General features: G+C 43.1%; 2 protein-coding genes across 8 annotated transcripts in view; one reads left to right on the top strand and one right to left on the bottom strand.

The window, feature by feature from the left end:
• Positions 1-2,037, top strand: part of POGZ (pogo transposable element derived with ZNF domain) — a gene marked incomplete at both ends in the record, with an annotated part of 29,197 nt that extends 27,160 nt beyond the window's left edge. For all 7 annotated transcript variants that reach the window (XM_079696379.1, XM_079696376.1, XM_079696375.1 and 4 more), the window contains 2 exons: positions 206-230; positions 366-2,037. In XM_079696379.1, coding sequence (XP_079552505.1) covers positions 206-230; positions 366-2,037 — 1,697 coding nt within the window. The remainder of the gene's footprint in view (positions 1-205; positions 231-365) is intronic.
• Positions 2,038-5,404: 3,367 nt separating this feature from the next.
• Positions 5,405-7,775, bottom strand: PSMB4 (proteasome 20S subunit beta 4; the record flags this gene model as incomplete). Its single annotated transcript, XM_079698426.1, has 7 exons — positions 5,405-5,522; positions 5,716-5,804; positions 6,006-6,122; positions 6,528-6,609; positions 6,773-6,919; positions 7,182-7,388; positions 7,636-7,775. The coding sequence occupies 7 exons, from the start codon at positions 7,773-7,775 to the stop codon at positions 5,510-5,512; spliced, it is 795 nt and encodes a 264-aa protein (XP_079554552.1). The 3' UTR covers positions 5,405-5,509.
• Between the last annotated feature and the right edge of the window lie 6,872 nt (positions 7,776-14,647).

The following is a 14,647-nucleotide window of genomic DNA, read 5'->3' as shown; positions in this document are numbered from 1 at the left end:
ACAGGTCATACCATGAGTCTGGTGCATCTCTACCTGGCCTGACCCATTCACTGTTTAGATACACTTCACCAAATCATCTAACCTGAAGTTTATATAAGACTGGGAAGGCAGTAGGTTTGCTTTTTGGTTGAAATCTAGAGAACTGTCTTTGGAGGATTTGTTTCTTCACTGAGCTAACATTTTTTTATTGTCTTATTTCCCATAGGACTCACTTGGATATCTCACTCAAGGTAACAGAAACTCGCTTGATGGTTTAATTTCTATTTTATAGTATGTTTGGTCTTTATTACTACTACTACTACTATTATTATTTCATTTTTCTAGTTTAACTGAGCTTTTTCCTCCTCTCGTTGCTAACCCTTTAGGCATGGCCAGACTCGTGACCGAGTGCACGACCGGAACTTGAAGAACTTGTACCCTCCTCCTTCCTTCCCCTCTATTAAAGCTGCCACTGTGAAATCTGCGGGGGCCACCCCAGCTGAGCCTGAAGAGCTACCAGCTCCCGTGGCCCAGGCACTCCCGTCACCAGCCTCAACTGCAACCCCACCACCAACCCCCACTCATCCCCAGCCTTTAGCCCTTCCACCCTTGGCTACGGAGGGGGCCGAATGTCTGAATGTCGATGACCAGGATGAAGGGAGCCCAGTCACCCAGGAGCCTGAGCCAGCATCAGGGGGTGGTAGTAGCAGTGTGATTGGCAAGAAGGAGCAGCTTTCTGTGAAGAAGCTTCGAGTGGTACTGTTTGCCCTGTGCTGCAATACGGAACAGGCAGCTGAACACTTCCGAAACCCCCAACGACGCATCCGGCGTTGGCTTCGGCGCTTCCAGGCCTCACAGTGGGAGAATCTGGAGGGCAAATATCTGAGCTTAGAGGCAGAAGAGAAACTGGCTGAGTGGGTGCTGACCCAACGAGAGCAACAGCTACCTGTAAATGAGGAGACCTTGTTCCAGAAGGCCACCAAAATAGGACGTTCTTTGGAGGGGGGGTTTAAGATCTCTTACGAGTGGGCTGTGCGTTTCATGCTACGGCATCACCTGACTCCCCACACTCGGCGAGCTGTGGCCCACACTCTACCTAAGGATGTGGCAGAGAATGCAGGACTCTTCATTGAATTTGTACAACGGCAGATTCACAACCAGGACTTACCCTTGTCTATGATTGTGGCTATTGATGAGATCTCCTTGTTCCTGGATACGGAGGTCCTGAGCAGTGACGACCGAAAGGAGAATGCCCTGCAGACAGTGGGCACAGGGGAGCCTTGGTGTGATGTGGTGCTGGCCATTCTGGCAGATGGCACTGTCCTCCCTACCCTGGTTTTCTACCGAGGACAGATGGATCAGCCTGCTAATGTGCCAGACTCTATCTTGCTAGAGGCGAAGGAGAGTGGCTACAGTGACGATGAGATCATGGAGCTGTGGTCAACCCGAGTGTGGCAGAAGCACACAGCTTGCCAGCGCAGCAAAGGCATGCTTGTGATGGACTGTCATCGCACTCACCTGTCAGAAGAGGTGCTGGCCATGCTTAGTGCCTCTAGCACTTTGCCTGCAGTTGTCCCAGCAGGCTGTAGCTCCAAAATCCAGCCATTAGATGTATGCATCAAACGAACTGTCAAGAACTTCCTGCACAAAAAGTGGAAGGAGCAGGCTCGGGAAATGGCAGATAGTGCATGTGATTCTGATGTCCTGCTTCAACTGGTTCTGGTCTGGCTGGCTGAGGTGCTTGGTGTCATTGGGGACTGTCCAGAGCTAGTTCAGCGGTCCTTCCTTGTGGCCAGTGTTCTGCCTGGCCCTGATGGCAACATTAACTCACCTACAAGAAATGCTGACATGCAGGAGGAGCTAATTGCCTCCCTAGAGGAGCAACTGAAGCTGAGTGGGGAACAGTCTGAGGAGGCCTCAGCTTCCACTCCCCGACCCAGGTCATCTCCTGAAGAGACAGTTGAGCCTGAAAGCCTTCACCAGCTCTTTGAGGGTGAAAGCGAGACCGAGTCCTTCTATGGCTTTGAAGAAGCTGACCTAGATCTGATGGAGATTTAAGTGTTGGGGTCATGAGGGGGTGTGGAGTGGGGGTGGGAAAGCGTTAGGGAGGGTAGAGGTAAAGGGGGGTATACCAGGTGGGGGTATTTGGGTTATATTTTTTAATTTTATGCCACCACTCCCCCCTGATGTTGACTTATACATCCTTGTGGATTTGTGGATTATTAGGAAAACCGATAGTGATCACGTCTGAGCCGATGAGCTGGCCCTGGCCCCGTTGGTCATTCACTTCTGCTAAAAACAGGTTTTTGTGACTTTTTTTAAAATTTAAATCACTGTGCTTGGTATTTTTCTGACAAAATCGAGAAAAAGGAAAAAAAAAATCTTTCGTGGGCGAATGTTAAATCTTTTGTTTCCCCTTTTACCTCAACTGTATCATAGTTCATCTGGGTTTTGTTTGTTTTACTGTGTGGCCAGTGTCTTTGGGCATGATGCTATCCAACCATTGTCAATGTGAGAACATTTCTGAAGATGGGAAAGACAAAAATTGTAGCTCACAAACTGGTTTATTATATATATATATGGATAAAATTTTTTCATTGTGGTCTTAACACTTTTATATAAAAATGAAAATGGAAAAAAAATCCCACTGAACTCTCTTCCTTCTCCTTTCTTTCCTTCCCTCTCCAGAGATGTTGGTCTCTACAGCAACTCTAAATATAAAATTGTGGCTTTAAAAATGCATGAAACCACCTTTAATCGTCCAGAATGATGAGTAGATTTTTTTTCCTCACCACCCTCCCTCCAACAAAAACACAACAAAACCAATATTCTTTGCACCTGTGATCCTTGGCCCCCTTCCCCATTCTCACACCGTCACTCTGGACAAAGGATCATACATGGGTCATTAGCAAGCAAGAGGTACTGAGGTGATCACACAGAACCTTAGGGTGGAAGCCATTCCCAGTGTATGGGTCTTCATCCTGCAATCCATGGGGGCAGTCCCTGCTTTGTTGAACTTCTGTTAAGTGGACAGCATACCTGTTGAAGGGATCACATGTCCGCCAGCCAGCAGCTAATTGTGCAAGACGTTGTACTGAACTTTAAAAAGACCACTTGTTGAAATTCTGCTTACCCTGTGGCTTTCCCCTGTTTCTCTTAATGCTTAGAGAAGAATCTGACATGAAGAAGAAACACATAGGGGTGTGCACAAAGAAAAAGACATGAATCTTTATTTTTCACTGCCAGCTTCAAGGAAAGAAAATTTTTTCTACAATTTGCATGAGGGAATTTTTTTTTAATTGTATGTACTCAATGGCTATAAACTGAAACGTAACACAGAGAAAAGGAGCAAAAATCCAGGTCCACCTTTTCCACAACTATACTATACTTCTGTCCATCCTGAGGCTTTCTGCAACGTTTCCCTCCTGTGAGCCAAGGAGGCAACCTGCACAGGCTTGTAAATGGTTCATCTTTAAAATGTACATAAGTGGAACATTTAAAAAAATGAGGGGAAATGGATTTATAAACAATGTGGTTTTTTTCTAGGTGACCCTATTTGAGCAGGCTTTCACAGACTGGGAGATGCTCAAGATGTGATGGGCCTGGTGGTACAGGTGTGACATTTGTTACCACCTGTTTCTCCTCATCCGTTTTTTTTTTGTGTTTTTTAACTCCCAGCACACTATAATATAGTGAACTGGAGTATTCCCCTCCATAAACAGCTTGGCCAGCTTTGTGAACCCATGGCATCTGAAAACTGAACTGAGGATCCACCTGGGCTTCTCTTCCCCAGCTTTTTGCCTGATGCCATTTTGACAGAATATGGACTTTTGAGTCAAAACTTTGCCTTTCAGAAAGTTCAAGAACTATGGTCAACTCTATCTGCAGTGACTTAATCCTTCTCTTTGGTAGTCTCCGCAGCAGCCCCAGATTTAGCAGAGCTGGGTTCCTGGCCTCTGCACACTGTATGACTTTCTCAATGGGTAATTTTTTTAAGGCCATGATACCAACAGTGGATCAGCTGGGTTTTGGCCAGGAAGTTACCTTTGTGGATTCTGCCCGCATGGCTTCGTAGTATAGGAAGTTTTTTTTGTTTTGTTTTTTATAATTCAGTTTAATCAATAAACAAGTATTTATTGACTACTTTGTGTTGAGACTGAATGTGTGGAAGATTCAAATTGAAAGCTGACAGTTTTCTTTTGCTTGAATTTACTAGTTGTAGTCATGGGTAATACAAATGGAGGGGTTTTGATTTCTCTCTCAGCCCTCACCTCACTGAATTTCTATACAGGCATACCTTGGAGATACTGTGGGTTGGGGTCCAGACCACTGCAGTGAAGCAACTATCAGCAAAGCGAGTCACAGTCTTTTTGGTTTTCCAGTGCATGTAAGTTTATACTATAGTATATTAAATGTGCAATAACACTGTGTCTAAAAAATTATATACCTTAATTTAAAAATACTTTATTGCCAAAAATGCTGACCACCCTGAGCCTTCAGCAAGTTGTCATCTTTTTTGCAGTAGTAACGTCAAAGATCACTGATCACCATATCAAATAATGAAAAAGTTTGAAATATTCCAAGAATTACCAAATGTGACATAGACACAAAGTAAGCAAATGCTACTGGAAAAATGGCACCAAGACTTTCTCAATGCAGGGTAGCCACAGACCTTCAATTTGTAAAACAACACTGCAGTATCTGCAAAGCATAAAAGACAAGATATGCCTGTAATAGTTTTGGGGTTTACTGCCTATACTAGTTTCTCAAAAAGAGAGGATATGCATCAGAATCACCCAGGGTGTTTTTTAAAATTCGGGTTTAACGCCATCCTGGTGATGGAACTGGCTAATAACCCCAATTGATTTGACTCACCACTACACCTAGGACTTAGTGAACACAATACTTGTAAGAGGTCTTCTGACAGTGCTAGAAATTAGTAGAAGACTTAGCTTAAATGTCGAAATTACTTAGTATTCCCCATGAAGGCTGAGGAGGTTGGACGGGTGTGGGATCAAGGCTGTTAGTTCCAGTTTGGGAGTAACCTTATACAGCTCTACTAGATGTTACATTTCCATCTTTGAAGTGATGTTTTAACTAATATCACATATAGAGCCAACATTAACCAGAAAGTCTGTATTTTACACTAGTGCATGGGTGAAAACATTGAAGAAAAATGTTAAACACAAAAGCTAATTATGTTACCATACAAAGATTAAGTCTGACTTCTATACAAAGCAGCCTTCCGTACAGACCCAAATGAAGACAGTAATGGGTCTTTGGTATTATCATGCAGACCATTCTATATATATGCTACCAGAACCAAGAACCAAAGGGTTCTCTGACCAGGGAGGGAGATGGCACACAGCAGTACTTAGCAGTTTCACTTTTGGTGTGACCTAGTCAAACAGTACAACCACTCAGCAAGTGTTTCAAAGGATTTATTTTACAAAGAATAGTACCTTTGAACCAGCCAAGTTCAAAGTTAGAGGAAGGGCACAACTTCAGTTCTGGATAATGCCTCTGTATTTCATTCAAAGCCACTAAAAAGGAAGAGATCATAATAAAATGGTGAAGCCATAGAGTGAGGAATCAGTTCGTAAAAGCAGCTCTATCCTCAGCCCAAACCCTTGCCACCCAGAGAATTTTTTGGTTGAGACCTCCAGAAAAACCAGGCTTACTGCAACCAAGGGATCTCCCAACTATCTTTTCTACTGTAATTTTAATTTCAATCACCTGATCATGTGGGCAATATCCCAGCTGGTCTCTGCAGACAGGGGTCCCTCTATTTCAACACCTTTTTCAGTTACAGTGGCGATTTGAAACTGAAAGAAAGCAGAGCTCTCAATGAAAATGCCAACCCTTATGTGAAAGAAGTCCCTGGTCAAAGGTCAAGTGGAGGGCCTTTCCTAAATGTGAAAATAGGAGACACAGAAATGGGGCACTCTGTTCTCCAAAGTTCAGAGACTCGGGGATTGCAAAGCCTGCCAATTAGATCCGCATCACTTATTATTCACACTTCTCACCCGGTTATAAGAACGGGCATCTCGATAGTACAGCACTCGCATGCAGCGTTCCACTAGCTCTTGGGCCTCAGTCTGGCTCAGCACTGGCTTCTTCTCCAGAACTTCCCGCAGCAGAGGCTAGGGATATCGGGGGTGGGGGGGGTGGGGGGAAACATGGGAGATACCACGAGCTGAATACCAGGCAATTCGTCGCAAATCCACGGTGTGAAAAGAATCATAAATGAGTGAAAAGGCGACATTCCACCTATTGCCTCAGCAAAATGAACTGTTTACTTGTGCTAAGACCCACTTGAAAGGGAAATTCCAGGGTGTCCTCTCTTAGCACATGTATACTGACTCCCTCCAGGACATACCCCACCTTGTCATTATGGCCTCTGGACCAAAAAGAAAACCATCCGCCCAGCAGTACAGATCCTAGCCTGTTCCTCATGTCAGAATTTCAAGGGTAGAACAAGCAGACAACCACTAAACCCCACTGCCTTCTGTCTTCTCCTATCCCTCATCCCTCAGTTGGCTACTTACCTGAGCCAAGTATGCACCATAACCAGTGGCCACCGAAGGGGCTTCATAGGCTACACCAAGCATGTCCACGTAACCCAGGAAGCTAACAGGACACAATAGGTCATCTTAAGTTTCTGTATCTTAGCTGTAGGAAGGGATCATGGGGTCTGAGGTAGAAGTGGGAGTCACTCAGGGGGAAGAGACACACTACACAGGCACTAGAGATTGGGTAGTCAAGGAAATGAGTTATTTGTATTCAAGTCAACCTCTCTCCATCAGCATAGCCTCCAATGACCATGGTGTTCCACAGGGGGTTCATCTTGGAGCGCCGGCTGTACGTAGCCCTGGTCAGCCATGAATGAATAGCTTTAGGGCTATAGCTGTGTCCATCTCCCAACAGCTCCTCATCGATCCTTAAAAAGAATTGGTTGTGAAAAAAGGGAGAGAAAAGAAGTCGGGGTTTCCATCCACCCCCAAAAGATGTTACCACAATCTTCCCCATTTAAACCCACTAAAATAAACTACTTATTTACAAACATTCTCACATCTTCCAAGCCAAGTCACCCTGTCCTCTGCTGCAGCTTCAAGTTTCTCCACCCTATAACTTCTTGAGGGGATAAAAAAGTGGATTCCCCTCCCCACTTGGAAACTACTCCTATTCTCGAGATGACTTACACCATTTGGCCGAGAACTTGCTTCAAATATTGGAAATCAGCGTAGTCTCCGGAAGCACCCAGCATGGTGCTGTTGTTGACTCGCATAATGCGAGAGATGTTGCGGAAACGAGCCAAGGAGCCGTAGGAGCCCAGCATGTCTGCTGCAATCACCACTCCGCCCTCAAACTTGACGCCCAGGACCGAGGTCCCGGTCACCATGGGGTTCCTGGAGAGAGAGGGTGGACTGGAGAGGGGCAGCGCATGGGGAGAGCCTGAGCCGGCTTCCCGCATTGTGGGTTCCGCCTCTGACTTTCCACGGCTCCTTTCATTCTCCGGGACCCTCCTCCCCGAGCTCCCCCGCCGTTAGCGCGCCCCGGGGTGCCCCCCTCGCCTTCTCCGGTTCCCAGAACCTGCCGGCCGCACCAGGCCCCACGGTCCCTCCCCCTGCGCAGGCTAAGGCGCCGAGAGCTTACTGGGTGCGCGTAATCGGACCCCCGTAGAGCGCGGACGCCGGGTCCACAGAGGAACCGGGAGTGGGCGGGATGCGGTAAAACTGCCCAGGGGCCGAAACGCCGGCCCAAAGTCCGCACCGGGACTCCAAAACCGCTTCCATCTTAGTCACGGTAGCACGAGAAACGAAAGCGTTGGCGCCGACGGAAGCGGAAGTGATCCTTAAGTGCCACATCTTTCTTCTTCCTGCAAGCCACTTCCAGCTGCCATGTTGATAGGGTCAGAACCGACCGTACTAGTGTCCTGGTGGCGACCGAAACCCAGAGATGTGGAGTTGCCAGACGTCGTATCACATCGCGGTAGAGTCTGGACTAGAACAGTATTCTGACGCACAAAAAAATTCAAGGAAGGGGTGGGTGGTGTGGGAGATGGGTATGGGTCGGGGGTGGATGGGAGGGCGGGGCACTTCAAGACGCTGACGCTGAGCTGGGAAGCAGAAATTCACCTTTCCTTTTTGGATCCTTATGAAAAACAAAAACAAAAAAACCCACACGAGGGCTTCCCTGGTGGCGCAGTGGTTGAGAGTCCGCCTGCCGATGCAGGGGACACGGGTTCGTGCCCCGGTCCGGGAGGATCCCACATGCTGCGGAGCGGCTGGGCCCGTGAGCCATGGCCGCTGAGCCTGCGCTCCGCAACGGGAGAGACCACAACAGTGAGAGGCCCGCGTACCGCAAAAAAACAAAACAAAACAAAAAAAAAACAACCCACACGAAACTAACAGCGAACTCAGGGTCATGTGGCATATTTGACCCATTTTATAGATAAGAAACCGAGACTTGTGTAGTGAATTACCCGATCACACAGCAAGTAGTAGAAGATCTGAGTCTTCAAACTCAGAATTAAAAAAGGAACCATACAGTTGCGCGTACCTTGGGGTGTATGGTATCTCAGATATATCACTCACTCTGTAGGACCTTGGACAAATCTCTGAAAGTTTCCTAATTGTCAAAGGCTCTTGCCTGTCAAACATTAGGAAAATTCCATTGACTGTGGGAGTGTAACTAAATTACAGGCGTTCCCTTCTCAATGTGGTTCTGTAGCAAGGGCTGGAAGCAGTGTCTAGAATCAAACACTAAACCTAAAACGACTACTTTGCCACAACTCCCTTCACAACTAGATTTAAAATTTTTCACTCAGCAGGAAACCAAATCAGTTTTGTTTTTTAAAATTCCCTGAGTTAATTGGAACCAAATCAATGCAAAAAAATTTAGCCTGATTGAAATAAAATATCTTATTAGGTCATGAAACCCTGGAAAGGGAAGGGTCAAGATCTTGTGTTAGAGGCACCCAAATGATGCTCTTTGTATCACCTTTGGGACTTGAAAACTAGATAGTAGATTTTTTCTTCAAAGTAATAGCCACCTTCTCGCAAACCCCATATTCCAGGTGGCTCTTGGACCTCTCTGAGGCTTACCTAGACAAATAGCAGGTGTCGTTTGTGATGACAAAATGCTTACTGGGATTCCTCCAAAACTGCTTGAATACTTCACTTTCAAAGCTATCAGAGTCCTCTTCATATGAACTTTAAAGCAATTAGCCATCAATTAATTGGCTATATCCTTGTTTAGAAGTGGCCTGAGGTAGCTTGCTGGTTTCTGGTCTCACTCCTTTCAAGGTCCCTAGATTAAGCCTCTGGTAGGGCCAGTACCAGTTCCAGAGATCAGGCAGGTGGTCAAATTCCACAGAGTCTAAAAGAAGAAAAGTGAAAGGATCTAGAATCATTCAGCCTGAGAGTAGGATGACAGGGAAAGCAAACCACTAACATTTGATGATGCAATATTCAGAGGACGGTGACCAGCATGTCTTTTGTGCTAAGATGAAAACAACAAGACGTAAGTTAAACTGAAACAAGGGAAACTTATAAGAAGTTTCTTCTCTTTTTAGAGCAGGTCTGGTATTATCTGGAAAGTCACTTTTAAGTTTGCCCAGTTTTCTATGGTTGGCTATTACTCCGAGTTTAATTAGTATTTAGCTCTCACCAGTGTTCAAGCTTTTAAGTCAATAATCACCAGACTGGTTTTGTAACATGTCAGGGTATCTCTGATTATGGGGAATGTCTTGAAATTCTCAGAAGAGAATAACACTAGACCAAATTGGAATTAATAATCACCATCACCACCACCTCACAAACATTTTCACTGCTCCATATTTTAGGAGAAGTGGTATTTGAAACTTCAACTCCAAAAGAGTTAAGGATCATTTCTTGACCTGCTCAGGGCCTGGCTCCAGGGGGCTGTAACAGAAAGATGAGAAAGAAAATGTGTCTAGCTTATCCATGGCTGCACTACCCTGTGGGTATGCCCTGAGGATTTTTGTAATTTTACATCCTCTATAATTCAGTTCTGCAATATCTCTCTTGCAGGATGTGTCACACTTGTCTAAAGACTGCCTTGCTAAAGCAAAAGTTCCACAAAAGCAGAAACAGATTGTCTTTCAACAGTGTCCTTTGATGCACAGAAGATTCAGATTTAGATGTGGTCCTGTTTATCTTTTTTTGTTGCCCATACTTTTGATATCATATCCATACTTTTGATGTCATATCCAAGAAATCATTACCAAATGCAATGTTAAGAAGCGTTTCCACTATGTTTTCCTGTAAGAGTTTTGTACTTTTAGTCCTTATGTTTAGATCTCTTATCCATTTTGAGTTAAATTTTGTCAGTGGTGTAAGGTAAGGGTCTAACTTCATTCTTATACATGTAGGTATCCAGTTTTCTCAACATCATTTGTTGAAAAGACTGTCTTTTCCTCATTGAATGGTCTTGGCAAACTTGTTGAAATCATTGATCATATGTGAGGGTTTATTTCTGGGTTCTCTATTTTATTCCATTAGTCTATATGTCTGTCTTTATGACAGCACCACACTGTTTTGATTACTGTAGCTTTGTAGTAAGTTTTGAAATCAGACTGTACAAGACATTATTCTTCTTTTCCAAGATGGTTTTGGTAAAGATATCTTTAAAATTTATACTTTATGGCATTTTTTTCCTTTTAGTATAGAATTCTAGGTTAACAGTTATTTTCTTTTGGAACTTTAAATATGTTATTTCATTTTCTTCTGGCTTCCATTGTTTTTGTTGAGAAGTCATCTGTTAGTCATACTGTTGTTTCTTTGAAGATAATGGGGCTTTTTTCTTCTGACTTCTTTTAAGATACCCAACAGTGTCTCTGATGTTCAACAGTGTTACTAGGATATGCCTAGCCATGGTTTTATTTGTATCTATCCTGCTTGGGTTTGCTGAGCTTCTTGAGTCTGTAGTTTGATATTTTTCATCAGTTTTGGAAAATTCTCAGCCATTATCTCTTTAAATATTGCTTTTTCCCAATATTCTCTCTTCCCTTTTTTAAGATTCCAGTTAAACGTGTGCTAGATATTTGAGCATGTCTCCTGTGCTTCTTACTTTCTTTTTGTTTTCCATTCTTTTTTATCTCTGTGTTTCAGTTTGGATGTTTTCTACTGACCTATCTTCCAGTTCACTAATTCTGTGCCCAATCTGCTGTTAAACCCTTACATTTCAGATTTTGGCTTTTTGTGCGTTTGTTTTTCAGTTCTAGAATGTCCATTTGAGTTTTTTATAGATTCCAATTTTCTGTTTAAATTCATTTTCATTTATATGTCCATAATTTTTGCTATTTTCTTTAACATGTTAATCATTGTTATTTTTACATTCTTGTATGCTAATTCTAGTATCTGGATCATCTATGAGTCTTTTTACATTTTTTTCTTTTCATTTTGGTCATTTTTTTTTTCTCTTTACAAGTCTCATGCTTTTTTATTGTTTGCCAGAAATTATGAATAACTACAGAAGGCTCCATATCATGTTCTCTTCCACCAGAGAGGGTTCTCACTTTTTCCTATTAGGCAGATAGGGTGAGGGACTGATTCACCTCAATCCAGTCAAGGATTAGGCTGTCTCAGGGTTGGGTTGCTGTTTCAGTCTGGTTCATCCATATTCTTCAGGCATGTTCCTCACAATCTTTTGACTGAAAGCTGGGCAGGTATTCATCTCCTTAGCTCTGAAGTACTGAAGAAGATTGAGCCAACTCTGCAGTCTCCTGTTCCAGGGAGTCTCAAAATCTGGCAAATATCTTGAGGAGGAGACCAGTTGAGTAGTTGAGGCTCTTCTCCTTTCTCTGCCTCAGCAGGTCTTCACTTCCTAATCAATAATGCCAGACTGTGGGAAGTTCATTGTGCCTTTTAGAAGCGTTTAACCCAACTCCCCAGCCTCATGAACATTCCAGGAGTTCCACAGATTTTCCATAGATAAAACTAGCCATCATTAGAGGCCCTTTAAATTTTTAACTTGTCACTCCAGCATTGCATGACCACCAAAATCTTTGGTGATTTCTTTTCCCCAAGCAGAGGCATTCTGTCTAGGTTAGGCCTTATCTTCAGCCTGTGCTCAGCTCACTTCAGAAACATTCTCCTGTCTCTGGAATTTTACTTGATCTAGTCCTCATTCCTTTGACATCCCCTTGTTGCCTTTAAAAAACATGTTTTTTGTAGTTTTTCTAGCTTCTTATTGCAGGAGGAAGACTGACCTGCCATGACCTACAGCTTACCTATATTGGTTTATTGGTGTATTGGTTTCCTGTGGATGCTATAGCAAATAACCACAATCTTAGTGGCTTAAAACAACAGAAATTTATTCTCTCACAATTCTAGAGGCCAGAATCTGAAAGCAAGGCAACATCAGGGCCACACTCCCTCTGGAGGGTCTGGAGGGGGATTCATTCCTTGCCTCTTCTAGCTTCTGGCATTATTTGGTGTTCTTTGGCATGTGGGTACATCACTCCAATCTCTCTCCATCTTCTTCTCACCTTCTCCTCTTGGTCAAATCCCCCTCTGCTTTTCTCTTATAAGGACACTTGTGGTTACATTTAGGGCCCACCCAGGTAATCCATTATAGTCTCTTCATTTAAAGATCCTTAGTTTAATCACATCTGGAGGAGAAAAAAAAAAAAAACCTTTTTCCAAATAAATACCCTTTTTTCTTATTTTTCTGAAAAGGTAACATTCACAGGTTCCAGGGATTAGGCTGTGGATATATCTTGAGAAGCCATTATCAGCCTACGACATCTGGAATCAGAAGTCCATGATTTGGTTTTTTTACCTTTATAACTGAAAAATAAAATACACATATAGAAAATCACACAAAACAAATACATGACTTGAATTATTTTAAGGCCACCACCCTTGAAACTACCATCTAAATCAAGAAATGGAACTTCTCCAGCTAGCCCAGTTCCGATCACAATTGTTTCCCTCTCCTAGAAAATAGCCACTATCCTGACTTTTATGATAATTATCCCCTTGGATTTCCTTATAGTTTCATCATCCAAGTGTGCTTCCCTGGACACTATACTTCAGATTTCCCATTTATTTGATTTTATATGTATTTTGAGTTTCTTAATCTACAGATTTCCTCCTCTAGCCCTTTCTTTTCATAACAGTGTATCTGTTAAAGACTCCAGGATGTTTGATTTGTATACCCTACTTTCTGCCCACAGTCTGGGTTTTGCTGATTGCATACTAATAGTTTAGTTCAACATGTTCCTCAGTCCTCTGCCATTCCTGCATGCGGACAGCTCAATCCAGAGGTCTGTTCAGACTCAGGTTTGATGCCTTTGGCAAGACGGTAAGTGGTGGTGTGTTTTTTCACCAGGAGGCCCATTGTGTCTGGTTGTCTCTGTTTCTTGTGATGTTAGCAATTGCTTCTGTTCAGTTAATTCATTTGGTATTGCACAATAATGATATTCTAATTCTATACCTCGTTTTCATTCATTAACTTGAATATTTCCATAAGGGGACACTTTTCTCATCTACTTTTTTGGTTACCCAGTGTTAAGCTCACATAAGAAAGGTCAGATAAATGCTTTATTCTTTCTCTTTAAAGACTTTTAAAATGATTTTGCCCCAATCATTATCTAAATGTGACCAGTTAGCATTTTTTGTATTTTTATGAACTCATAGATTTAAACATTTATTCTGATGCTCAAATTATTCCAGATTTGGCCAGTGACAGCCTTTTCAAACTGGCTTCTAACAACATTGTAAATCAACTATACTCCAATAAAAATCAATTTTAAAGAAAACTGGCTTCTGGGTCCTTTTAACATGTCCCCATCATTATTTGAGCACATTGTTACTTTTTGGCAAAACAGGATGTTCCAGGCTCATACTTTCTCTGCACCAGCCCTGGAATCAGTCATTTCTCCAAAGGGCCTTGATTCCTTTTAGTGGAAACTGGTATTTATTCCTTTTTTGTTGTTGTTGTTGTTGTTTGTTTGTTTGTTTTTGGCTGAGCAGCTTGTGGGATTTTAGTTCCCCAACCAGGAATCGAACTCGGGCCCTTGGCAGTGAGAACACAGAGTTCTAACTGCTGGACTGCCAGGGAATTCCTGAGACTGGTATTTAGAAACCAAGATTTAGTCCCTAGGTGAGCTCATTACTGAGATATTGCTGTCCCCAAGACTTCTCAGTGGAGAGAGCTATGCACATACATTTACATCAATATTTATTTCTATATTTATCTATCTATCTACTTATTAGTAGATAGTAGATAACTTATTAGTTATCTATCTATCCACTGAAAACTACAAGTTTACACCAGTGTCTCCAGTTTCAATCCAACACTACTGGACATAACATATTCTAACTTTCTCCCTTTCCATATTTGTTATTCCCTTTTCTGAAAGTGAAAGTGAGAAACCTGGCTCCCATTATCCTCTCTATATATGTAAATCAATTCTCTTATGCATAACCAATCTCCCATCTCTGCCACCAACTCCATCCCTTCGCCAATGCCCTCCTCACTCTGCTCCAGCTCCAACATCCTACTGCACCATCCCCTCATGAAGATTTTCTCTGTACCCTACTCAGGCTCCCATACCTTACTATGGGCCATCTCTCCAAGTACACATCCCCTTTATCCTACTGTGGCTCCAACAACCTACATCAGGTCACTGTCACTG

This window comes from Hyperoodon ampullatus, assembly GCF_949752795.1.
Source record: "Hyperoodon ampullatus genome assembly, chromosome: 2".
Taxonomy (NCBI): Eukaryota; Metazoa; Chordata; class Mammalia; order Artiodactyla; family Ziphiidae; genus Hyperoodon; species Hyperoodon ampullatus.
This window is presented reverse-complemented; position numbering and strand designations above follow the sequence as displayed.